The sequence below is a fragment of the Chiloscyllium plagiosum genome, chromosome 11 (genome assembly GCF_004010195.1).
Source record: "Chiloscyllium plagiosum isolate BGI_BamShark_2017 chromosome 11, ASM401019v2, whole genome shotgun sequence".
NCBI lineage: Eukaryota > Metazoa > Chordata > Chondrichthyes > Orectolobiformes > Hemiscylliidae > Chiloscyllium > Chiloscyllium plagiosum.
In genome coordinates this window covers 19,836,120-19,863,824 of record NC_057720.1, presented here as the reverse complement: position 1 = coordinate 19,863,824, position 27,705 = coordinate 19,836,120, and the positions used below count along the sequence as shown (strand labels likewise).

At 40.8% G+C, this 27,705-nt stretch overlaps 1 protein-coding gene and 1 non-coding gene across 2 annotated transcripts in view; one reads left to right on the top strand and one right to left on the bottom strand.

The window, feature by feature from the left end:
- Positions 1-27,705, top strand: part of abca4b (ATP-binding cassette, sub-family A (ABC1), member 4b) — a 150,764-nt gene that overhangs the window by 2,040 nt on the left and 121,019 nt on the right. Inside the window, exons 2-5 of the mRNA XM_043698840.1 lie at positions 16,967-17,075; positions 21,236-21,329; positions 21,860-22,001; positions 25,719-25,858. Coding sequence (XP_043554775.1) covers positions 17,010-17,075; positions 21,236-21,329; positions 21,860-22,001; positions 25,719-25,858 — 442 coding nt within the window. The 5' untranslated portion in view covers positions 16,967-17,009. The remainder of the gene's footprint in view (positions 1-16,966; positions 17,076-21,235; positions 21,330-21,859; positions 22,002-25,718; positions 25,859-27,705) is intronic.
- trnas-uga lies at positions 11,023-11,104 on the bottom strand. Its single transcript has one exon. It is a non-coding gene; the product is annotated as a tRNA-Ser (tRNA).

The following is a 27,705-nucleotide window of genomic DNA, read 5'->3' as shown; positions in this document are numbered from 1 at the left end:
GAGGCAGCAGTGCTAACCACTGTGCCACCGTGCCGCCCCTGTATACCTTACAATAAAAGGTAAAATAATATATAATATAATATACAAAATCTATGCCATATAACAAAATTATGAAATGGAATTAAATTCTTTACGAAAGAAAATCAGTGCGATAAACTTTTAAGCACTGAAATATCATTTTACCTTTTGAAAATGTTGACCACTTAACAGGATAATAGAATTAAAGAATGAAAGGTGGCCATAGTGAAACATATAATATTATTAGAGAGCTTAACAGGGTAAATGGGGAGAGTTTATTTCCCCAGGAAGAAGAATCTAAAACCAGAGGGCACAATCTCAGAACAAGGGACACCTTACAGAACTGAGGAGGAATTTTGCTTCCCAGGGGGTTGTGAATTGGTGGGATTCTACTGCAGCAAATAGTCAAGGCTGAGTCATTAAATATGCTCAAAGCTGAGATAGAGAGATGTTTAATCAATAAGGAAACCAAGGGTTATGGGGAAAAAACAGGAAGGTGGAACTGAGGATTATCAAATCAGCCATGGTCTCAGTAAATGGCAGAACAGACTTAATGGCCCGAATGGCCTACTTCCAATCAAGAAAGTTAATGAAACACTGACCTTTATATCTTGGGACTGGAGTGTACAGATTCCAAAGTTATACTGCAATTACACATAATCCTAGCTAGATACCATTTGGAGTACTGTGAGCAGATCTGGGTGCTACACCTTAGAAAGGATACATTAGCCTTGGAGGGATTGAAATGCAAGTTTACCAGAATGATACCTGAATTTCAGGAGTTAAGTGATGTGGAGAAGTTATACAAATCATGCCTGTTTTCTCTAGAATTTAAAAGGTAAGGAGGTGATCTGTTTGAAGACATCAAGATATTAACAGGAAAGGATAGGGTAGGTAAAGATAAAGTATTTGCACAGGATTGGATTCTAGAACTAGGGAGCACGGTCTGAGAATTAGTATCAGACCATTCAGGAGAGATGTTAGGAAGCATTTCTACACAAAAAGTATGGTAGATGTTCAGAAATATCTCCCATAAATAGTAGTGGATGTTGGATAAATTGTTCATTTTAAATCTGAGATAGATAAATTTTTGTTGAGCAAAGGTGTTCAGGGATATGAGCCAAAGGTGTGTATAAGGAGTTACAGCACAGATCAACCATGATCTCATTGAATGGCAGAACAGCTTGAGAGGCTGAATAGCCTACTCCTGTAACTATGCTCCTATATTCTGCTCCTATGTCTTATGGTCTTAAGGTAATTACAGAAGTGTCACCGTGCAGAAGGAGACCATTTATCCATAATATCTGTACTAATTCTCCAAAAGATCATCATGACTTCATGACATTCTGCCTTTTCTACATGCCCTTGTACATTGTTTCTATTTAAATAATTGCATAATGTCCTCCTGAATTCCTTGCTAAATTAAATACCTATAATCATTACCACAGGTTATGTAAAGTAGAAATAAAAAATATATGGAAATAGTATGCATTTATAAACTGAAGACTGTAATTTTTAATGTTCGTCTTTAACAATCAAATGTATGTAAAAACGCCAAGGTTGCACATTGAATACATAACTCTAGATGCAATCCAAGCCTAGCATGAAACAAAGCTTAAACAACATTCATGCCCCATAATTATCATTTCCAACAAGACAGAATCTAATCAGCCTTTAACATTTAATGTCATCCCTGTCACCATCAGTATCTTGGGCTCTGTAATTGACAGAAACTTAACTGGACTACCAAACAGATACCATGAGCATAACAGCTGGTCAGAGATTGTGAATTCTCTAAAAGGTAATTCACATCCTGACTCACCAAAGACTGCCTATTATCGAAAAGGTGCAGGTCAACATAACAATACAATATTCTGCAGTATCCTCGATGAATGCAGCTTCACTAGCAGTCATGAATCTCAACATTGTCCATGTCAAAGCAGTCCATTTGATTGGCATCCTTACACCTTAAATATTCACTCCCTCAACCACCAATACACAGTGCAAGAAAACACCAACGCTCTTCCAAACATTGTACCTCCTAGAAGGACAAGGACAGAAAGTGTTTGGGAGGACCTCTAAAGTCCCCTCCAAGACACACCCCACTCTAACTTGGAAATACATCAGCTTTCCCTTGTTGTCACTGCATCAAAATCCTGGAATTGTCGCTCTACGTGTTGGAGGCTGAGGGTGACCTTATGGAGGTTTATAAAATAATGAGGGGCATAGATAAGATAAATAGCCAAGGTCATTTTCCCAGGGTAGTGGAGTCCAAAACTAGAGGGCATAGGTTTAAGGTTGGAGGAGAAAGATTTAAAAGGGACCTAAGGGGCAACATTTTCATGCAGAGGGTGGTGCATGTGTGGAATGGGCTGCCAGAAGAAGTGGTGGAGGCTGGTACAATTACAACACTTATAAGGCATCTGGATGAGTGTATGAACAGGAAGAGTTTAGAGGGAAATGGGCCACGTGCTGGCAGGTGGGACTAGATTAGGTTAGGATATCTGGTCAGCATAGACGAGTTGGGCTGAAGGGACTGTTTCCGTGCTGTACATCTCTATGACTCTGACTCTATAACAGTACCGGCATGTCCCTGCAGCACAACAGCATCAGTGTTTCAGGAAGGCAGACACCACCACAGTCTTGGGGCACTGAAGGATGGCCATTGAATGCTGGCCTTACCAATCATGAGTTGTGGGTATTGATAACATAAAAAAGAGACAAGACCAAATTATTAATAATGTTAACCAAGAAAGAAAGTTGGGTGATCAGATATGTAAGGATCTGTTACTGAGGGAGCCAGAAGTGGATTTTTTTTTAGATTAGATTAGATTACTTACAGTGTGGAAACAGGCCCTTCGGCCCAACAAGTCCACACCGACCCGCTGAAGCGCAACCCACCCAGATCCATTCCCCTATATTTACCCCTACACCTAACACTAGGGCAATTTAGCATGGCCAATTCACCTAACCTGCACATTTTTGGATTGTGGGAGGATATGAAGGAGATGTGCTTGGAGGGACTATAAAATTGTTGGGAGAGAAACCTGCAGGAGAGAAAGAGACAGGAATTCAGGGATAGAGTGAGTGGATATCTGAGAGGAAAAGTATGGTTTTGTGGGTGAGCCAAAGCAGAAAATAAGAACAGGTCACTGAATTGATAGACTCTGGTTTGGTGATGAAGAAATGTAATAGCTTCTTCTGTGGGTATTAAAGAGAAATAGCTAGGTTGCAGGGTGTAAGGAATGGGTTAATATCAGAGAATATGACTTGTCTTTGCTCTACAGAATGATTCTAGGATCATAGAATCCATACAGTGAGGATAGAGACCATTCAGCTCCCCCCCTACTCCCCCACTCAAAGAACATCCCATCCGGACCCACTCCCCTACCCTATGCCCATAACCACACATTTACCATGGTTAACCCATCTAGCCTGCACATCACTGGACACTATGGGGCAATTTAGCATGGCCAATTCACTTGAACTGCACATGTTTGGACTGTGAGATGAAACCGAGAATAGACACCAAGGCCTGATAGAGTTACTTATTTTGGTTCTGTCTTCACAAAAGAGGGCACAGATAACCTCCCAGAAATATTAAGGAACCAAGAGAGGGAGGACAGATCTTAAGGGAATCAGTATTAGTAAGAAAATAGTGCTGGGGATATTAATGGGGTTAAAGGCTGACAAATCACCAGTCCCTGATAATCTACATCCCAGATTAGGCAGCATCTAGGGAACAGGAGAATCGACGTTTCGGGCATTAGCCCTTCTGGTCAATTCTCCTGTTCCCTAGATGCTGCCTGACCTGCTGCGCTTTTCCAGCAACACATTTCCAGCTCTGATCTCCAGCATCTGCAGACCTCACTTTCTCCCTACATCCCAGATTACTAAAGGAAGTGGCCTCGATATATTGGATACTTTGGAGGTCTCATCATCTTCCAGAACTCTATTGAATCTGTGACAATACCACGGCTTTAAGAAGTACATTTTGCCCTATTTTTTATGAAGTCAGATTGAGACAGAGAGAATGAGCAGTCTGTTCCAAGTCAATAAAGTGAATAGTTTGTGATGCCTTGGGCTTTCTTGTAAAGTTGGAACAATAGAAGCAGCATGACTGAGTGGGATCAAGTTCCCACAGAACCACAATTTTAGCTTTAGCTTTCAGTATTTGCTGGGGTCTTGCAGCTGGATGTGGAAACTGTTTTTATTTCTCTCTCTGCTACAGCTAAAAGCTGGGGTTCTCTGCATACGGCTAAGATTACATGTGAGATTATCTATTTTACTGACTTTGCCTTTGCCAAGGGTGTGTTTCTGGGATGTTAGTATATTGGCACAGTTGCTGTTTAGTAATTACTTAATCTATTATACTGTTATGTTTTCCAGTAGAGTTAAGTTATTCCAAATCTCCATTCTTTTATTTGTATTTTATCTAGTGTATAATAATAAAATGTGTTTTGATTCAAACCTGGTGGTTTGACCAATCGAATTACATCTGGAACACAATGCCCTACATTTGCCGTTAAAAATAAGAAAAGAAGTTGAGGTCCGGGCTTTCTTCTTAAAATATTTTTAGGGGGTTTTATCTGGTCCATAACAACTCTGGATCAGTTCTTAAAGATTTGAGGGTGATAAATGTGACCCCATGATGTTATAAAAGAAAGAAGAGAAAAGAAAACAGTATTACAGGCCAGTTAGTCTAACATCAATAGTGGAGAAAGTGCTAGAAACTATTATAAAAGACGTGAATATTTGGAAAGCGTCAACAAGATTGGATAGCTGGTTTATGAAAGCCATTCATGCTTAACAAAACTACTGGATTTTTTTTAGAATATAGCCATTAGAATAGATAAAGGAGAACCAATGGATGTGGTGTACTTGGATTTTCTTGGTAGGTAAGGTCCCTCATAAGAGGTTAATGGATAAAGTTAAAACACATGAAATAGGAGTAAAATATTAGCATGGATTAAGAATTGATAATAAGACAGGAAGTAGAGGGTGGGATTAAATAGTCCTTTCTTCCAAGTGACAGTCAATGAAAAGTAGGGTGCCACAAGGATTAGTGTTTGGGCACCAGCTAAACTAGGTGGATTGTGACATGTGAGGCTTCAAGATGATCTAGACAAGTCGAGTGAGTGGGTAAACACATAGCAGGTGCAGTACAATATGACTAAATGCGATTTATACACTTTGGTGTAAAAAAGCAGAAAGGCACAGCATTACATAAATGGTGATATATTGGGACGTGTGGATCTACAAGGAGATCTGGGTGTCTTTCTACAACAGTCAATAAAAGTAGCCAGGTAGGTACTGCAAGCAACTAGGGAGATGCATAGTATATTGACCTTCATTACAAGAGGATTTGAGTTCAGAAGTAGGGACACCTTATTGCAGTTTTACAGAGCCTTGGTAAGATCCCACCTGGGATATAGTGTGTAGTTTGGGTCTCCCTATTTAAGAAAGCATTTACCTGCCATGGAGGGAGTGCATTGGAGAGTCACCAGAATGGCAGAAGGAGAGATTGGTTTATCTTGGCCTGTATTGACTAGACATTTGAAGGATGAGAAGGGATCTGATTCAAATTCATAAAATTCAAGTCGGGTCTAGTGTGAGCCAAATTTGAAGGCAAATATTTTTCCTGGTCGAGAAGTCCAGAACCAGGGCTCAAAGATTCAGGATATGGGGGAGACAATTTAGGACAGAGAGGAGGTCAAATCTTTCATTAAACGTGTAGTGAGCCAGTAGGATTCTATAAACAGGAGGCTGTGGAGGCCAAGTCACTGAATGTATTCAAGATAACCTTTTAGATTCTAAAGGAATCAAGGAATGTAAGGTGGAAGTGTGAATATGGCACTGAGAGGATTAGCCACAATCATATTGAATGGGAAAGCAGGCTCACAGGGCTGAATGGTCTATTCCTCCTAGATTCTATATGTCTTAAGAGTGGTCAAGGCGGATATGGTCATGGAAAGTTTACAAATTATGCATTAGGGATACTAAAGTTTGCACCTCTTGGATCTGAGTTCACAAATACAGGAAAAATAGCCAGAAGACAATTCAGTTGAGGAATACTGAATATTTTCCCAGTGACAACATCAAGAATGGATGGGCATGGTTTAGAAAGTCAACAGTTCACGAAGTATTGTGGAGAATGAAGGGTCAATGCCGTGGTAGTCTGAGTGTCATTGGAAATGTCTGTGAAGCATGAACAGTCTGAAGAACTCCTCTTGAGCTGCCAAATGTTACATTCAAACCTCTCTTGTCAGACAGCTCCATAAAGCTTCAGCACATTTTAATAAACAATATATTTGAGTATTTGTAGAAAAAACTATGCCAGACTAAATTGATGAATTTTATTAACATGCGCATCGAAACTATTTACTCAAATAACTTGTTTTTAATTATCAAGCATAAACAAATGGAATGCAGTACGTTTTGATTCCAAAAATGTTGAGAAAACGTCACATAAGAAATTGGTTATAAAATTTGAGGTCTAAGGTATAATGGGTCAGGCATCTTATATATTACAGATAAATGTGAATTAATGACTTTGAAAATGAAGATCCTGATGAGACGAATGTGTGACATAAGGGGAAAGGAGAGTATCAGGATGCAGGACTTCAGCGGGAGTGTCAGAGAAAATTGTGGGAACATCGAAGAAAGTAGCTGAAAAGAAATTAAAATGGCATGGTCATCTATTATGGAAATACAGAGGAAATGTGGTGGAATGAAGAATAGAGATGGGACTGCCAAGAAGAAGGAGAAGAGAAAGGTGTAAGAGCCAATGGAAAGATGCAGTGGTAGGAGACTTGAACAGAGCAGGTTTGGAAGAGGAATGGATGGCTGAGAGGAGGGAATAGAGAAAAGTGATAAACCTGAATGTGGTAATCCCAAGAAAAACATAAGAAGCCAGAGAAGAAGGTGAAGAGAGATGAAGAGTTTGGCGATATGTACTGAACTGTTGGGGCGAGGGAAACTTGATTATGATCTATAAATGTTGGATAAAATCCAAAATGGACACATAAGTGTGTATTTAATATCGATAAGGACATTGACATAAATCAAGAAGCTGGTAATGAAGGTATAAGGTATTGAAGAAATGTGTGAGACAATTCACATTTACAAGAAATGAGAGAATATAATTTTGCTTAAGTAAAAACTCGAGCTGAGTTTATTGGAGCAGAGAAGTGTTATTGTCGTATCAAATGTTTTGAATACACTTGGTACGCAAAAAGTGAGAGATTATTTCTTCTGATATATGAATTGGTAATAAGATGGGTATGAATTTAGTTTAAATGCTCGAAATATAAAAAGTGTGGTTAAAATAATACTGTTGATGTAGAGTTATTATAAATATGAATATTATCCCAAGTGCCCATTGAAGTTGAGACTATCACAACCTTTGAGAGGGAATTAGGTTAACAATGAATAAAGAATAGTAAGAGATAAAGGAGGAAGGTCAGAAACTCAATATTCATGGCAACAAAACATTGAGAAAAGGTAGAGAATGGAGTGAAGGAGAAGGGAAGGCTCTATTGATCCAGGAAATGATTATAGCACTGATGCGAGATGATTTTGATAAAGGATCAAAGATAGAATCTATTTGGGTCACAATTAAGGCAGAGCAGAGGAGCTTTGATGAGATTGGGTGTACTTTACAGGCCACCAAATAATGGGATGTAATTGGATGAGCAAATGTACGGGCAAATTACAGAAAGGTGAAAGAATAAAGCAGTGATAATGAGGGACAAATTACCCTAAATAGACCAGGATAGCAATACTGTCAAGAGCAAGGAAATGGAGGAATTCTCAACAATAGAACTTCATTGATGTCTTCCAGTCTGTAGAGCAGGAAGTGATGCTGTATCTAGTTTAAGGAATTAACTGGATTGGGTAGAGGTGGTTTAAGTGTAAGAGCATCTGAGGAACCCAATATCAACTTTAGAATAATTATGGAGAAGGACAACGTGGCCACAAGCGTAAGGCTCTTAACTAGAACTTCAGTGACTTCAGATGTCATTTTGACCGGGTGGACCAGAACCAAAACTGTCAGAGAATACTTTAAATGAATAATGGGAGGACTTCAAAGGAGAAAATGACATCTAATGTAGGCACATTCAGAGCGAGAGCATCAAGGGTGACCAAGGATATAGAACCTAGAATAAGACAGAACAAAGAATGGTAAGTTATTCAAGAAACACGTTCACAGCCCACTGACTGAATTGCAGTATAACATAAAAGAAAAAGCTAATATAAAAATTAGATGGCCAGATTAAAATTATACAACATGTACTAATCATGTCACAAAAATTGACAAGTTTATCAAGTAACAGGGAAATGTTGAATGGGATATTAAAAGAATAAAATGGAATTAAATTTATGATAAAATTACAAACTAATTCAACATTCCTATGTTATAGACACTAAAGTTCACTTAGATTTTGTCACTTAAGAGGTTGATTGAGAACCCAAACTATGTGTTGAAAGGACAACATTAATATGTTTCCATGCTGCATTTTAAAGGGTATAATTTAGTCAAACCTTTGAGTTGCTCTGGTTGCTCTGGGCATGATGGGGTTGGCCAGTTCTGAAATTATTTCAGTTGTATCAGGACTTATCCAAACCTAGTTCAAATATGAACCTTTTTGTGTTTGTAGAGTTTTGAGCATTTTAGCATGAAGAATGTTGTCATCCTGTTTTAAGGAAGGGTCACTGGACCCGAAACGTTAACTCTGATTTCTCTCCACTGATGCTTCCAGACCTGCTGAGCTTTTCCAGCAATTTCTGTTTTTGTTTCTAATTTCCAACATCCACAGTTCTTCAAGTTTTTAAATATCTGGTTATTTGTTTTTGCTTTGTAACATACTTGTTCACTTGGCTAAAAAGAAAGCTTAAGACAAATTTAAGATCCGTAATTCCCTCCCTAAGGATATTGTGGGTCAACGTACAATGCACAGAGTGCAGCAGTTCACCATCACCTTCTTTTGGGCAACTAGGGACTAAATAAATGCTGGCCAGCCAGCGACAAACACATCCCGTGAGTGAATTAAAAAAAAATTAGTGAAGCAAACTGAATATAGAGGCGTAGAGGAATCAATCTCGGAATCATAGAATGGTCTCCCTCTTTGCTGGAACCAATTAGTCCACTGCATCTATTCTGGCTGTTCGAAAGAATAATTCTCTTTGAGTCTCTCCCTTGTTTCTTCCGGGAGCTCCACACATACTTCCTTTTCAGATAATAATCCAATTCCGATTGAATACCTCAATTGAATCTGCCTCCACTATACGCTCATGCTGTGCTTTCTAGATCCTAAACAGTCACTGCCTGAAAAAGCTGTTGCTGTTGTTTCGTTAGCCTATTATGGGATCAATTAGATCAGTTGCTTGGGAAACCGGTTTGCAAAGCAGACTGATGCTAACGGCACAGGTTCAATTCATGCATGAGCTATGGTCACCATGAAGTTCCTGCCTTCTCAACTGTACCCCTCACCTGAGTTGTAGTGACACTCTGGTTAAACTCAGCATTAATCATCTATCTCTAATGAGAGAGAGACTGTCTGGGACTATGGTGACATCTTGGACAGGTTTAACATAACTTCTTTGCACTTCTATTCTATGCCCTTGTTCATAGGTCCCAGGATATCACATGTTTTATTAACAATTCTGTCAACATGACCTGACATCTAAAGTGGCGATCTAAATAAAAGAGAATTAGATGGACAAACAGAAATTACACAAGTGCATTAGTGGCTACCAGAAAAGAGAACTCAAAAGCCAATTATGAAAGATGAGTATTAAAAGGTTGGCTAATAAATACTAAAGGGAAAGCTGAGGTTTATTTAAGGACAGAAAAGGCAATTTTTTTTATGGAGGCAAGGTCATGACTGAGCACAATCTACATCTAAATTCACTACAGAAGAGGATACTATCAATGAATCAATAAATGAGTTGAAAGTGACATCATTGGATAGGATGAAAATAAATGGAGGGGATGTATGTTAAAGTTTTACAGTCCTCAAAGTAGAATAGTCACTCAGTTCATTTGGACTTTGTCTTCTGTTGTGAGCAAAGGTTAGAACAAAGGATTACAAGAACTAGGAGCAGGACTAGGCAATTCAGCCCCTTGAGCCTGCTCCACCATTCAATATGATCATGGTTGATGACATCTCAGCCTTAACTCCACTTCCTTGCCTGCTCTCCAAAACCCTTCAATCTGTTACTAATTAAAAATCTATCTATCTCCTCCTTAAATTAATTCAATGTCCCAGCATCCATTGCACTGTGGAGGTAGTGAGTGACACAGATTCATGACCCTTTGAGAGAAGAAATTTCTCCTCATTCCTGTTTTAAATCTGCTACCACTTATCTTAAATCTGTGACCCCCTCATTCTAGACTGCCCCATATGAAGAATCATCCTTCTATGTCCACTTTGTCAATTCAGTGTAGCATCTTATCTTCCTCAATTAGATCTCCTCTCATTTATCATAGAATCTCTAAAGTGAGGAAACAGGCCATTTGGCCCAACAACTCCACACCAACCCTCCAAAGAGTAACTCACTCAGACCCATCCCCCTACCCTATGGGTGGCACGGTGGCACAGTGGTTAGCACTGCTGCCTCACAGTGCCTGAGACCCGGGTTCAATTCCCGCCTCTGGGCCGAAGGGCCTGTTTCCACACTGTAATGTAATCTAATAATCTATATTTCCCCTGACTAATGCACCTACATATCCCTGAACACTATGGACAATTTAGCATGGCCAATTCTCTTGGATTGGCCATGCTAAATTGTACATCTCTTTGGATTGTGCTCTGGAGGGAAACCAGAGCACCTGGAGAAAACCCACACAAAATGTGCAAATTCCACACAGACAGTTGCCCAAGGCAGGAATCGAACCCAGATCCCTGGCGCTGTTAGGCAGCAGTGCTAACCACTGAGCCACCGTGCCACCCAAGAAGACGAGAAGTAAACCCCGTCACCTACTTGCCCTCAGTTCTCAAACGTAGTCAGTAGGATTCAAACCTGCAATGGGAAACCCACATGGAGTTCAAGTCCATCGCCTTAACCACTCAGCCACGACTACTGAGCTCATTTTTCTAAACTCCAGAGAGTACAGGCCTAAACTGTTCTGTCCCTCTTCATAAGACTCAAATCAATCTAGTGAGCTTTCTCTGAGAAAGTAGACTGTAGATTCTGGAGCGTCAGAGTGAAAAAGCATGGCACTGGAAAAGCACAGCAAGTCAGGCAGCATCTGAGGAGCAGAAGAATTGATGTTTCAGGCATAAGTCCTTTCTGATGAAGGACTTATGCCTGAAATGTTGCTGTTCCTGCTCCTCAGATTCTCCTGGAGATGCTGTGCTTTTCCAGCACCACATTTTTCGATCCCAATACAATTACATCCCTCCTCAAATAAGAGAACCAAAATTGTCTGGAATACTCCAACTACGGTCTCATTAATGCCTTGTACAGTTGCAGCAACATTTTCCTCCATACATACTTTAGTCCTTTCGCAATATATGCCAAAACTCCATTTGCCTTCCATATTACCTGCTGTACCTGCATACTAGTTTTACATAGAACGTAGAACAGTATAGTACAGGCCCTTCGACCCTCAATGTTGTGTCGACTTTTTATCCTACTCTAAGATCAGAATAACCTTCATATCCTTTATTGTGCTATCTTCAATGTGCCTATCCAAGAATCGCTTAAATGTCCCTAATGTACCTGATTCTACTACCACTGTTGGCAGTACATTCCAAGTACCCACCCTTCTTTGTGTAAAGAACCTATCTCTTTCATCTCCCCTAAACATTCCTCTAATCACCTTAAAATTATGCTCCCTTGTGACAGACATTTCTGCCATGGGAAAAAGTCTCTAGCTATTCACTTTATCTATGCCTCATCATCTTGTACATCTCTATCAAGTCACCTCTCACCCTTCTTCACTCCAATGAGAAAAGCACTAGCTCCCTCAACTTTTCGTCATAAGACATGCCCTCAAGTCCAGGCAACTTCCTGGTAAATCTCCTCTTACCCCTCTCTGAAGCTTCCACATTCTTCCTATAATGAGGCAACCAGAACCGAACGCAATATTCCAAGTGTGGTCTAACCATGTCTCTATGGAGCTGCAGCATAACCTTGCAGCTCTTAAACTCAATCCCCCTGTTAATGAAAGCCCTTCTTAACAACCCTATTGACTTGGGTGACAACTTTGAGGGATCAATGAACCTAAACCCCACGATTGCTCTGTTCCTCTACACTCCCCAAGAATCCTGCCTTTAACCCTGTATTCTGTATTCATATTCAACCTTTGAAAGTGAATGACTTCACACTTTTACAGTTGAACTCCATCTGCCACTTCTCAGCCCAGTTCTGCATTCTGTCAAAGTCCTGTTGCAACCTACAATAGCCCTCCACACTATCCACCACTTCACCAACCTTCGTGTCATCGGTAAACTTACTAACCACCCTTCCACTTCCTCATCCAAGTCATTTATAAAAATCACAAAGAGCAGAGGTCTCAGAACAGATCCCTGCAGAACACCACTGGTCACCAAGCTCCAGGCTGAATACTTTCCATCTACCACCACCCTCTGTCTTCTATGAGCCAGCTAATTCTGTATCCAGACAGACAGGTTTTCCTGTATCCTATCACTCCTTACATGGGCAACCTTATGAAATGCCTTGCTAAAACCCACATACACCTCATCCACTGTTCTATCTTCAGCAATGTGTTTTGTCACATCCTCATATAACTCAATAAGGTTTGTATGGCATGATCTGCCCCTCACAAAGCCATGCTGACTACTTCTAATCAAACTTTGGTTTTTCAAGTAATCATAAATCCTTCTCTCAGAATCCTTTCCAATACTTTGCCCACCATAGACATAAGACTGACTGGTCCATAATTCTCAGGATTATCCCTATTCCCCTTCTTGAGTAAGGGAATAACATTTGCTGCCCTCCAATCATCTGGCACTACTCCAGTGGATGGTGAGGACATAAAGACCATCACTAAATGCACAGCAATCTCTTCCCTCACTTCCTGCAGTACCTAAGGTGTATCCCATCTGGCCCAGGAGATTTCTCTATCCTTCGATGTTTTTTAAAATTTTCAGCACATCCTCCTTTTTAACATCAACCTGTTCGAGCGTATCAGTCTATTTCATGCTGTCCTCAGAAACATCAAGGTCCCTCTCAGTAGTGAATACTGAAGAAAAGTATTCATTAAGGACCTCCCTACTTCCTCTGACTCCAATTCCCTCCACTCCCTCTGATTGGCCCTACCCTCACTCTGGCCATCTTCCTGTTCCTCACATGAGGAATATGCAATTAATGTATGAGGGTATCCAGATCCCTCTGCACTGAAGCACTGAAATTTCTCTCCAGTTAGATAATAAGATGCCTTTTTATTCATCTGACCGAAATGGATAACTTCACACTTATCGATGCTAAACTTCAATTTCCAGCATTTGCCCCACAGACAGTCTCAGGCTAATGTGCTTACTATTGTCTATTCTCTCTCTCCCTCCTTTTTTAAAGTGTGGGGTTACATTAGCTACCCTCCAGTCCATTGGAACTCTTCCAGAACATATAGAATGCTGGAAAATGATCACCAATTTATCTGCTCTTTCTCGGGCCACTTCCTTAAGGGTTGCAGAGCATCAGACCCTGGGGACTTACCAGGTTCGAATCCCATTAATTTCCCCAATAACATTTCCTGACTAATAAGAATTTCCTTCAGTTCCTCCTTCATGCTCGACCCTCTGTCCACCAGCATTTCCTAAAGGTTACTTGTGTCCTTCTTAGTGAAGGCAGATCCACAGTATTTGTTCAATTGGTCTGCCATCTCTTTGTTGTCCATTATGAATTCACCTGATTCTAACTGCAAGGGACCTACATTTGGCTTCACCACTCTGTTCCCCTTCACATATCCCTGAAGCGATCCATTTTTGTGGGAAGAATGAGGCAAAGGAATGTAACATAAATTTTAAAGAAGGCACGGGAACCGAGACCTAGGGTACTAGTTTTGGATGGTAGCAGGATAAGTTGAGAAGTCTGTTAAAAGGCATTTGGGATCTTTGGCTTTATAAATAGAGGCATAGAGAACAGGATGTTTTGCTAAGGCTTTATAAACACTGGTTAGACCTCAGCTGCAGCAGCATGTCCAATTCCAATATTATGAAAAATGTCAATGCCTTAGAGAAAGTGCAGAAGAATTTTATTAAAATGCTGAGACAGATGAGGCCTTTAGTTATGTGGAGACCCTTGAGAAGTCAGAGTTATTCTTCTTAGAATGGGAAAAGTTAAGAGGAGATTTGTTTGAAGTGTTCAAAGTCATTCAATGTTTTGATGAAATAAATAAGAAGAGACTGCTTTCAGTCCAAAATAGTCAGGGTAGCAAAGGATGCAGATTTAAAATGACTGGCAAAAAACAGAGTTTTCTTTATATTGCTGTGATCAGGAATGTCCTGCCTGAAAGGAAGGTGGAAGCAAATTCAATAGTTGCATTCAAAAGAGAATTAGATAAATACTTGAAAGAACAAAATAGGGTTACAGGGCTATTCTGAAGGCTCAGTGGGTAGGATTAATCGGATACCAGCACCAAAGAGCTGGCACAGACACAGTGGGCTGAATGGACTCCTCCTGTGCTGTATTATTCAATGAATCTATGAAAAAGGCTTAAAGCAGAAAAGTTGTAAAGCTCCAAAATAATCCTGTACCAATACTGACACAATGGCTTCTTTCTGCACTGGGATTTCTAAGAACAAAACTCCCAGGACTGTACTCTCTGAGAGAGAATGTTGCCAGTAGTATTCCAGGAATAAGTTTTAGCTTGAAATGAAATGTCAAGAGTTGTTTGATATGTTCCTGAAATAAAAATGGAGGCCTTGGTGTTTTCTGGTTTCTTTTCAGGTCTGCCCTAGTTCTTCATCTCTCCTACTGGTGCTACTGTTACGTAGAAACAGACAGCACTGCCACCTTACAGCCCCAGGGACCTGGGCTCAATTCCAGCCTTGGGTGACTGACTGTGTGGAGTTTGCATGTTCTCCCTGTGCCTGTGTGGGTTTCCTCCCACAGTCTAAAGGTGAGGTGAGTTGGTTATGCTCAATTGTTCATAGTGTTCAGGGATGTGTAGGCTAGGTTCGTTTGTCAGGAAAATTATAGAGTGGAATGGGTCTGGGTGAGATACTCCTCGGTGTGGCCTGTTGGGCCGAAGGGCTTGTTTCCACACTGTAGAGGTTCTATGAAATTACTTTTAAAAGCGATCTAAAAAAAAGTCATTAATATTTGAAGTATTAACTTGCCATTTCTCTTTATGTAATACTGCTATTTATTCACCTGCTATGCATTTCCTTAAAACGGCATATTTATATAACGCCTCTCACAAGGCATCTCAAAGGATGTTACAACCAATGGAGCACTTTCAATGGACAGTCATTGGTGTAATGCAGCAAACAGAGCTGCCAATTTGCACAAAGCAAACTCTCACAAACATCCTTACTTCGAGGCAGTCCCTCTGAGATTGTGGGTAATTTGCTTCCATTCTGGTTGAAGGGGTTTTGAAATGGCCAATAAGATCAATCTGCACATTCTGCCATGTCAGGGGTCAATGGTGCTCAGATTGTCAGGTAGATGAATGGTTTTGCGATTAATGCTGTCGCCAACACCTTCACTTCCTACTTACATGTTATGGATGAAGTCTTTCGAAATTTCTAGTGCTATCCTGAATGAACCCTTGGTCAGCCAACAAGTCAGGGAGTCCCATGTGTTTTGACGATTTCTTCAAGGATACTTAAAGGACATCCCTAAGGCACTTCTCCATCATCATGGTAATGTTTCCTGAGTTCTGGGTAAAGCAGTTCATAGAATCATTGAATTGCTACTGTGCAGAAGCAGGTCATTCAGCCCATCAAGTCTGCACTGACCCTCTGAAGGGCATTCCACCCAGAACTACCCCACTACCTTATCCCTGTAACACTGCATTTCCCATGGCCAATCCATCTAACCTGCACATTCTGGGAGGAAACAGGAGCACCTGGAGGCAACCTGCACAGACAGGGGGCGGATGTGCAAACTTCACACAGATCTTCACCCAAGAGTGGAATCGAACTTGGGTATCTGGTGCTGTGAGACAACAATGCTAACCACTGTGCCACCATGACAGTTGCTTCAGGAGTATGAAGGGCTTTTGCCCGAAACGTCGATTTTGCTGCTCCTCGGATGCTGCCTGAACTGCTGTGCTCTTCCAGCACCACTAATCCAAAATCAGGAGTATTGTGTCAAGCATTTGAATAAGCAGACCTGCCCAGGGGAGCTGCTTTCAAGTGTTTAACACTTTGATGCTGGGCATTTCAGTTTGTGAGAGTATGTTACTATTGGACACCACCCCGCTTTCTTGCTGATGAATTTGGAAGATTCAGCAATGGCACGAGAGGTGGTTCTCACCCTGTGCTTTAAAATAATGCCATGGGATCTTTCACAGCCACCCAAACAGACAATAAGAGCCAACGTTTTGTATGTTATCCAAAGCAGATCACAAAAATGCAACACTCCCTCAGGACTGCACTGAAAGATCAGGTTTGATTTCTGTGCTTAAGACCTGCAGAGTGGGATTAGAATCCACAATCTTATGACTCAGAGGAATGAGTGCTCCTACCAAACTCACTTCTGTGATTTGTGTTTTCATTTCCGATTTGTTTTGTTTCAGCTTTCAGCACCTCTGCTGTTCCAGTGGCTAACTCTGCCAAACATTCTGCGACTCTCCTGCTCTGTGTAGTTTAGCTAATCACTGGTTTAACCAGCTATTTACAGAAGTTTAAGGATGTCTGAATCCAGCACCAGCATCTCCTGAACTGTACCTCCTTCCTGTTTTTAAAAATAATTCAATTGTTTCAGTCAATTGTAAAGCTGATGTCTTCAGGGGTTGCTGTTTATTTTGTAGAATTGCATACACTAAATGACCGTAGTGGGAGAGAGGCAAGAGAATGAGCTCCTCCAATCAGATCTCTCTGCTGCTTTGGAAGAACTGGACGCTCAGGAAGAGACAAAAGGTCAGTGCCTGAACAAAGGCTTGCATTCATTCCCACATCACTTAACAGGAGAAAGGAAGTAGAATAAAGAGACCATTAATAAGGGATCAAATGTTGTGTAAACAAGTCCAGACATTGGACCAGCAGATTGTCAATGAGATCAGTTAGCTATTTTTACTTTATCGACTGCAACATGTATCCATACAGCACCCTCAACACACATCCAAAAGCATTGCACAGGAATATCGTCAAATGAAATTTGATGTCAAATCACATACACACATGACCAAATACTTTGTCAAAGAGGTGGGTTTAAGGATAGCCCTAAATGGGATAAGACAGGCGGAAAGTTTTAGGGAGGGGATTTCTGAGGTTGCAGCCCAGTCGCCAATGCTGGAATGATTTAAATTAGAGATACTGAAGTGGCCAGAATTGAAAAAGCACTGATATCTTAGAGAGCTATAAGGTTGATAGGGATGGGCAAGGCCACACATTGTGACTTGAAAACAGGGATGAGAATTTTAAAATCCAGGTGTTGCTTAGCCAGGGGCTAAGGTGGGTCAGTGAGCACCAGCGTCAAAGGTGAATGGGACTTTTTGTGACTTTTTGTGAGTTGAGATATAGACAGAGGAACATTGTATTTAATCAGATGATTCAGATTTCATTTTGCTTATATCTGGCTTGCAGTCAGTTACCAGGTAAGAAGCTGAATACAATTCTGAAATTGCACACAAAGGGAAGTTCTCTCCTCTATTTGGCCCGAACTCTATCCTTTAGCAGCCAACACCAGTTACCAATATGAGAATTCCACAATGCCCTTTTATTTAGAAATGGGACTATTTAGAAATTGTAATTATTCCTCAAACCAAATTCATTATCCAACTACTGTGGTGAATGCAGTGAAAATGTTTAGTGCAATAATGGTCTGGATTTTACATGATGTGGAGATGCTGGTGTTGGACTGAGATAAACAAAGTTAGAAGTCACATGATAGCAGGTTATAGTCCAACAGGTTTATTTGAAATCACAAGCTTTCAGAACACTGCTTCTTCATCAGGTGAAGACTTTATCTGACATAGGAGCAGTGCTCTGAAAGCTTGTGATTTCAAGTAAATTTGTTGAACTTGGTGTCTTGTGACTTCTGTCTGAATTTTACAATCAGTGATTAAGCAAAGGACATCAAAAAGATTGCCCACAAAGATGTAGCGATCATAGAGGCATTTTTTCCCTTATCTGTTGCTGTTTAAATCTGATCTCAAGTGCAAGAGATGTCTTGAAATGCAACAGCAGTTATGGGTGCAAACAGATTAAAGCCAATGATATCCCTATGGTTCGCACACAGCCAACAGACAGTTAAAAGTATTGAGGTAAAAACAATGACTGCAGATGCTGGAAACCAGATTCTGGATCAGTGGTGCTGGAAGAGCACAGCAATTCAGGCAGCATCCGAGGACAGGCAAAATCGACGTTTCGGGCAAAAGCCCTTCATCAGGAATATTCCTGATGAAGGGCTTTTGCCCGAAACGTCGATTTTGCCTGTCCTCGGATGCTGCCTGAATTGCTGCGCTCTTCCAGCACCACTGAGTTAAAAGTATTGATCTATCCTTTATTTATAATCAATATTTTCAGATAATGTCATAAATGTTTATGACTGATTTCAGATTAGACTAAAGTAAAAACAAACAAGCCTTTAATGAAGCAGAAAAATTAAAACATCCTAACTTTATCACATTATGGAGAAATTCGATCTTCCACCTACAAAATTAGTTTATCAGGATCAGTGAAGATGTTTTGTAGTAATTTTGAAGTTAGTGAACTGTTAAAAATACAGTTACACCTCACCCAACAAGATGCAACTGTTTGAAGATTTTGACAGCAAATCTAATAGCACAGAAGTGGGTATTGCCCTCAGTTTGTGCGTAGCGGACATTTCAATTTGTAGGAGCCTGCTCAGTGCAACTAACAGAGGTAGATTCACTCCTTACATTATTCTGTACCAGTTACTGACAAGTTTGTCATCATTACCACAGCCAATATCTGTACCAAGCAAACTAAATACAAACAGGTTTTAGATTAAATAGAAGTTGAATAAGAATGTAAGTTAGTTGCAACAAGTTAACATAATAATTAGGCTTTGGGAATTTAGATTTATACTATATCCCAATGCCATGGAAGATAGCTGCTAGCTATTTAATATAAGAACGGTTATAGCGATTGTTTATGATTTGGAGATGCCGGTGTTGGACTGGGGTGTACAAAGATAAACATCACACTATAATCTGGACTATAACCTGGTGTTGAGTGATTGTTTAGTGCACTTATACGGATGATTTACTAAGATGGCCTGGAGCTTGATAAAGCAAAATGCCTAGTTCATTGGAATAGATAGCTACTTTAGACTGTGCAAAGGCTGATGTTCCCAGACATCTTTGGTAAGGAATAATACATGGACAGTGCTGCAGGCAGTTGTAAGCTATCGTGTTGTAATATGAAAGTTAGACACCGTCTGAGAGCTGATGGCCACTGATTGGCCAACGGTGGTTGTGCTGAGCAGCAGGGTTTCTATAGGAAATACAACCACCTATGTACCAGGATCACAGAGTGGCGCAAGCCACAGAGAGGTTATGTGGTGATGGGGGCTGCAGTTGTGGTGAGATGGACAGACAGTCTGGTAGCAAGGGCAGGGAAATGGCTTTCAGCAGATACCACATCCTGATGCCCAGAAAACTCAAAGTGTTTTTGACTGAGGGACATCAGTTCTCTCTCACAAACTGACTGCATGGCGACAGATCCTCCTGCAGCTGAGTTCACCTCAACAAAGGTGAATTAAGACCCTGAATGGACATTATTTGGTCACTGAAGGGACTCAATTGACAGTGAGATGAAAAGGCCAACTATGGGATTTCCCTCACAGACCTTCAAGCAAGTAGGTCGAGGGTTCAATTGCAACATCAGCACAGCTAATTAAATATCCTTCAATGAGAGTGGAAGATTCCACCTACAATAATCTTATTGCTCACGATCTGAGTTCTGCCCATACACCTTGAAGGTCATTTTTAACTCTCAGTGAACTGAGATACCTTCATCACATACAGAGGAATTCTCGGATCACAATGTATCTTTAACATGTTGATGCCAATAATTTTAATTTTTTAAACTCATTAATGGGATGTTAACTAGGTCAGCATTTATTGCTCCTAATTACCTAAATTAGGGCAACTAAAGAGTCGACTACATTGCTGTGGAGTCACGGGTAGCTCAGAGTAGGTGAAGATGGCAGATTTCCTTCCCTAAAGGGCATTAGTGAACAAGATGGGTTTTTAAACAACAATCAACAACAGTTAAGTGGTTCTCATTGAGCCAGCTCTTTATTCCAGCCATGGTGGGACTTATACCCATGTCCCCAGATCATTGGCCTTGGGTTCTGGATGCTAGTCAAGTGACATTACTACTACACTGCTGCCTCCATTGGATATGTCAGGCATATGGACAATCCAGGAAAAGATGTGAGGGAATATCACTAATTGATCTAGACAGGTAAATGCTGGTTTGATGACGTGCCATCGTTCTATTAACCAATGGCATTATCACTTCCATGTCACCTGTGCTTGGCAAGTATAGTGCTGTGCTCACAGCAGTGAAAGCTTTCCTTAAGTCTATTAAGACAAGAAGTGTGATTTGTTCCTGATCCTTTCTCTGGGATATGTCATTTGTCGGTCAAAGACACTGCTGACTTGATTTTTTTTCTGAATGCTAAACTGATCAGAGCTGACAATGTAATTTGCTTCTAGCTATATTTATTTGGGATACAGCTCCTAGTAACCATGAACTAAGTCCACACATCAGTCCTGAAATGCAGCATAACTTGTTTTAAAGTGGTGCAAATTAGTTACAATACATTGGGGCAGGGGCCTGCATTCTGAAATGTGTGTTATGTTAGACTTGCAATACCAGTAAAATGTAACATCTGTTCTCAGCTCATCCAACTTGAAAGAGACTTTCAAAAGTTATTGATGTGATCAACTATTTACCTGGTTAGGAGATGTAATGGAAAATAATTGAGATAAAATTGAATTTGACCGGGAGGAAACCTGAAATTGTAAGGGCTTTTTCTCTCAACATGAACTTGTTGCTTTTTAACATTGTTCTTAAACTAATCCCTATTTTATAATCTTTACTAGCTCCGTTTTCTAGTGGAACTCGTCTGGCCCCTCTCACTGTTCTTTGTTTTGGTTTGGTTACGGAAATCAAACCCACTCTACCAACAACATGAATGTGAGTAAGAGCAAACGCTGTAACATTTCTCGTTGTTTCTAAATTGCTTCCCTGTAATTTGATGCCAGGAAGACTAGTCATCACTTTGACTCTCCAGTCGTATCAGCTCGAAACTGAACACAACAGTGTTTCACGAGGAGCTGCTGAGTGTAAGATTTTACAAGTGGATAATGTTGGCAGGACTCCCCATCTGTTTTTGGTCTGAATAATAACTGCATGCCACAAGCTGCCCTCATTCATCAATCTCTTTCCCCAAGAGGTGCATATTTCATGGACACAGAATGGCAGCAACAGAGCTATGGCACGGAGAAGCTTTCTGGTGCTTGGGCTGAAACTGAATAGTTGATACAGTTCCAAGGACACTTGCTTTAGCTGAAGTATTAATATAATCAAAAGAAACAGAATGAGAAACAGAGCTCCTTTCTTTGGAATCGGCAGCTTTGTTTTAAAAGAATTTAAATAAGTTTCTAAGAAGAATAAGCTTGCAGATAACATATTTTGAAACTTCTTTGCATGTTTTCCCTACTTAGGCCATTTTCCAAATAAAGCGATGCCCTCTGCAGGAATGTTGCCATGGTTACAGGGAATTTTCTGTAATCTGAACAACCCCTGCTTCCGCTACCCTACACACGGAGAATCTCCTGGTGTGGTTTCAAACTACAATAACTCCATGTAAGTATAGTTTCAGGATTTGAGACTGCAGTAAACATTTATTATATTGTGTTTGTAGCAAACCTAAAATCTGATGGTTACAGAATAAGTGCTGGCAGTAGTGACATTAGTGACAATATTAACAAGTTAGATGGGTAACTGTTTCACTTGAGGTGCTCTCACCTCCAACTTCAATGCCCTAAGCCACAGTGAGACAGTTTGTCCCATTCACCCTGGTCAATCTCCCTAGTACAACCCTCAGCTCTGTTCAATTTAACTCCAAGTAACCCAGATTTAAAAGGATATGGTGATCCATTAGCTCCATCCCACATTTGGTTAGACCACTTCTTAAAAAACGTGCTGGGTCATACTCTTGACTATTAAATGGCTCAATCTTTTAGGATCATCCTGGAATGCAAAGATTGCCTAAGACTTATTTTCATGATTGCAAACTGACTTCATAAACACCTTGGCCCAGCCTCCTCCAGCTCACCTCCAACAATGTCTGTCAGGAGCTGATGGAGCTTCTTTGTCACTAGGATGGAGGCCGTCTGATCAGCTGCCTCTGTTATGTACCTTCTTGCCCCCAAATTGCCTGGCTAAACTTTTCCTTAATGCTTCTCCTTGCCCTAACTCTGAACTCGCATGTTTCTCTCCTAACTCCTCTTGGACCATCTCTGAGCTCATCTTCACCATGCAATCCACCCTCACCCCTTGATCCTAATCCCATTAAACCGCCCAACTTCCCCTCCTGCCCTCCATGTCAGCCAATATTGTAAATGCATCGCTCTATTCAGGTGTTGTCCCTCCCAACTTTTATTTTTTCATCATCACTCTGCCCCTCAAGCAAACACTCCTTTGTTCTTGTAATCTATTGTCCCATCTGTGACCTCCCATTCCACTCCAAAGTCCTCGAACTTGTTGCCACCTCACAAATGCCTTCCCTTCTTTCCGGAAACTCCATCTTTGAATCTCACCAATCTGCCTCTACAACAGTATCTAAAAGGTTCTTTTCAAAGACAAAAATGCCATTCTATGTGACTATAACTGTGATAAAGATAAATGTTCCCTCCTCATCCTTCTAAAATTGTCTACAGCCTCTGATATAGTTGGCCACTCCTCCAAAGTCCCCCCTCCAATACCTTCTTCTTATCATCCAGCCAGGTGGGAATGGTATCACTTAGTTCTGTTCTGATCAATCCAGTTGTAGCCAGAGAATGACTAGTAATGGCTTCCCTTCCTGCTACCTCACAGTTACCTCTGGGGTTCCCTAGGGATTGACCCTTAACACCCTTAACACCCTCCTACTAGTGTCCCTCAGCAACATCATCCATCATCACAATGTTAGTCTTCACATCAGCCTAATGACACCCAGCTCTACCTCACCACCACCACTTCACTACTGGAGCTTAATTATCACACTGTTTGTCCTTTATCCAGTACATGATGAGCAGAAATACCCTCCAATTAAATATTGGGAGGACTGAAGCCAACAATCTTGGTCCTCGTTCCAAAGTCTGTTTCCTACTCTATCCTTCTTTGTTAATATCCTGAGTTTAAACCAACCTGTTCACAATCCTGGAGTGATGTTTGATGCTGAGATGAGCTCCGGCCTCAGCTTTGCACCATCTTTAAGACGGCCTATTTGCATATCTGTAACATTGCTTGTGTATGCACCTGGCTCAGCTCATCTGCTGGCAAAAACTCTCATTCGTGCCTTTCATACCTCTAGATTCAACTATTCCAATGTCCTGCAGACTGATCTCTGGTAGCACCTCAAGACTTGACTCTCACAGTATGCCGTTCATAAACTTGAGGTCATCCAATCATCTGCTGCACTTTTCCTAGCTTACAGAAAATTCCATTTCCCTACCACCACTACATTCGTTGACCTGCAGTGGTTCTTGGTCAAGTAATTTCTTGATCTTAAAATTCTCATGCTTAGTTTTGATTTGCCCCTCCCACTTCCTGTGATCTCATTCAATCCACAACCCTCCAGGATATCTGCACTCCTCTACTTTGATCTTTCGTGCATTCCCGATCACAATCACTCTTCCAATGGCAGCTGTGACTTCAGTTTGGCCCTGAGTTCTGGAATGCCCTCTCTACCTTTCTCCCTCACCTACTTCCTTCCGATACCCTTTAAGATCTACCACTTTTACCAAACTTTTAATTATCTGACTTCATTACTTTCTTTATGAATCAATGTCAGGCTCCTGTGAAGCACTTTGAAATGTTTAATCATGTTAAAGGTGCTACGTAAGTATAAGTTGTTGTTGTTGTCTGTCAACAGACAAATAGTTAGAGTTAACTCACTCCTCCATTCTTAAGTAAATGTGAAAGTAGTTTTAAAACTTTGAGAAAACCCTAAATGATTTAAATGTGAATGCTATTGATGTTTCAGTTATTCCTTAATCTGTTTTCATCTTTTACTGACATATCTCTTTTAGCTCCTGTCCTTCTCTCAGTGTTGTGACTGGCCAGTGCGTGATTCCATCCCATATTGACCTTTCTTCAATAGGGGCTTGAAAGTGAAGATTGGGAGATGAAGACATGCTGTGTGTCAAACCCCTTCGGTCTGATTAGTTTGCCTCCTACCATTGACCCAGCATGTTTTGCTATTGCAACGGATGACCAGACTGAGCTTAGTTGTAATGTCAATAGTGGCTGAGATCAAATATTTGGCCCCTGACTCATGGCAAAATGCATTAACGTTACTGAGCTCCCTTAGCAGTCTGATGTTGGAAATGTACCATGATAGCTAAGATTTGTATGTCTTTTTTGAATCCAGTCAAATGTGATAGTTATTTTAACATAGTTGACGTTTAATTATATTTTAAGGTATGATAAGTCATCCTGCATTGTGAAGCTTACTAAAGATAATTATGTTGAGGGCTGCATTCAGTCCATTGTAAATTCTGTCTGTTGAATTTTTGTGTATGTACTTATGGGAGGGGAGCTGTTATCCTCCTCATCCTTTTCTAAGTGCACTGACTCTTGCAAGCATATAGTTCCCAAGAGACTAACATCCTTCTACCTCCTCATTAAAGCGGTTATCCCTCATGCATGAATCAATGAATGACGGTGAGCAGGTAACAGTAAACAGTTTGTAACTGAGGCCTTGTCCTTACCTGATTTCAAACCATGCATATTTTCCCACAATGATCCAGGGTAATATACCTCCTGGTGGACAATCAAAGGTAGCATCATTAGTAGCATCCCTACTGCTGCAACAGAAGCTCCAAATTCCAGTGCCCCCTCAGAACTTAATGTATTTTGAAAGTGTTCATAATGCAAGTAATTAACTGTTGATCTGTAAATCCCTCCAATGCACCTACATCGGGAAGCAAGATTGGGAGAGTTTTCATGTCAGCCAGAATTGTGTGGTAGATGCAAAGCAAGCACCTCCTCACTTTAAAAGATTCCACATTCTAGTTCCTGACTTTCATTCTGAAGGACTCACTCACACTCACACTCTCACTCTGATCATGGAATCTGAAAGCTATTCCCCTCCCTCTCTATTCTAACAAGCTCTCTGAGGTCAGTTGTGGCATCACCAACTTCTGCCTTGGTTCTAATGAGCTGACTTAGTGCAGCTGAAGGGCCTAACATAAAACCCTGCAGCTCTGCTTCAACATTTACATTTATCCATGTACATTGTTAAAAGGTAGCAGCTGAAGGTTTGGATCACATGCTATGAAAACTAACGTTTTTGAATTCTCTGGTACTTTGTTTCAGACTTGCTCGAGTGTACGCAGATGTTCAGGAGCTGCTGTTTGATAAGCCTGAAATCTATAAGCTGAGGAAGATCTGGGATGATGTGTGTTTTCTGTCAGACTTCATGGATGTACTCAGAACGAATCCTAGAAAGGTTGCAGGCAAGAAGAAGCTCTATAGTCATCCTTTATCATAAGAAAGATTTGCATCATATACCTCCTTTCATAGAGCACTTGTATAGCACGGAAAAAGATCCTTTGGCCCAACTCATCCATGCTGACTAGGTTTCCTAAACTGGACTAGTCCCAATTGCCAGCATTTGGCCTATGTCTCTCTAAACCCTTCCTATCCATGTCACTATTTAAACACAATGGACAGGGAGGGAGATTGAAGCCAATGAAGTCACTTTGAAATATAATCATGGCTGTCTAGAAATTATTGATGGTAAAGAAAGAGGCCATTCAGTCCATACTGGCTTACTTGTGAGCAAAACAATCAATAGCCCAGTACCTACTCTTTCCCTGTCACCTTGGTAAATTTATTTCCATCAAGTGGCCTTCTAATTTCCTTTTGAAACCATTGATCATAGAGTCAGAGAGTTATAGAGATATACAGCATGGAAACAAATCCTTTGGTCCAAATTGTCCATACCAACCAGATATCCCAAATCATTCTAGTCCCACCTGCCAGTACCTGGCCCATATTCCTCCAAACCCTTCCTATTCCTATACCCATCCAGATGCCTTTTAAATGTTGCAATTGTACCAGCCTCCACCACTTCCTCTGGCAGCTCATTCCATACACGTACCACACTCTGTGTGAAAACGTTGCCCTGTAGGTCTCTTTTATATCTTTCCCCTCTCACCCTAAACCTATGCCCTCTAGTTGTGGACTTCCCCACCCCAGGAAAAAGACTTTGTCTATTTATCCTTTCCATGCCCCTCATGATTTTATAAACCGTGATAAGATCACCCCTCAGCCTCTGACGCTCCAGGGAAAACAGCCCCAGCTTATTCATCCTCTCCCTATAGCTTAAACACTCCAACCCTGGCAACATCCTTGTAAATCTTTTCTGAACCGATTCAAGTTTATCAACATCCTTCCAATAGGAAGGAGGCAATATTTGCTTCAACCATACCATTGGGCAACAAGTTCCAGGTCATTGCTACTCACTGCATAAAAGGATCATGAGTAATTCCAAAAGGTAAACATTTTGATAAAGCTATTTGTCTTGTATCCATCAGGACAATTTACAAGAATACAATTCAAGGGAAAACCAACATTTCTAGCCAATGAAAGAATAGTGCTGATTGGTTGGCAAGTGAAGTCTGATTACTAGAAGTATTACCACTGAAAATGCACCACTTAATGGAAATTGACAGTTTGCCAGGCTGTTAGATTTTAAACTAGGCAGGTTAACTCTGATGGTAAAAACAATGACTGCAGATGCTGGAAACCAGATTCTGGATCAGTGGTGCTGGAAGAGCACAGCAATTCAGGCAGCATCCGAGGACAGGCAAAATCGACGTTTCGGGCAAAACCCCTTCATCAGGAAGGCTTCCTGATGAAGGGCTTTTGCCCGAAACGTCGATTTTGCCTGTCCTCGGATGCTGCCTGAATTGCTGTGCTCTTCCAGCACCACTGATCCAGGTTAATTCTGATGGTCAAGGCATTGCCCTGAGAAATAAATCAGAGAGTAGTTGATTGAGCTGAAATTAACATGTTGATGTTCTTTCTGCAACTGTGCCAGATTTTTGTAAGAGCGATTTAATTAACGTTGGAGGAGTGGTAAGCACTGAGGCTGATACAAATTGACTGTGCCAGGACATAACTAGGCTGATAGAATGGGCAGACGAGTGGCTGATGGAATTTAATATAGAGAGGTGTGAGATGCCTGGAGGCATAGGTACATAGATCTTTGAAGGTGTTGGCATAAATTGGGAGACTGTTTGACAAGCTTCTGCAATTACAGGGCTGTCTGGACCAATGTATGTGTAGCTTTCCGTGC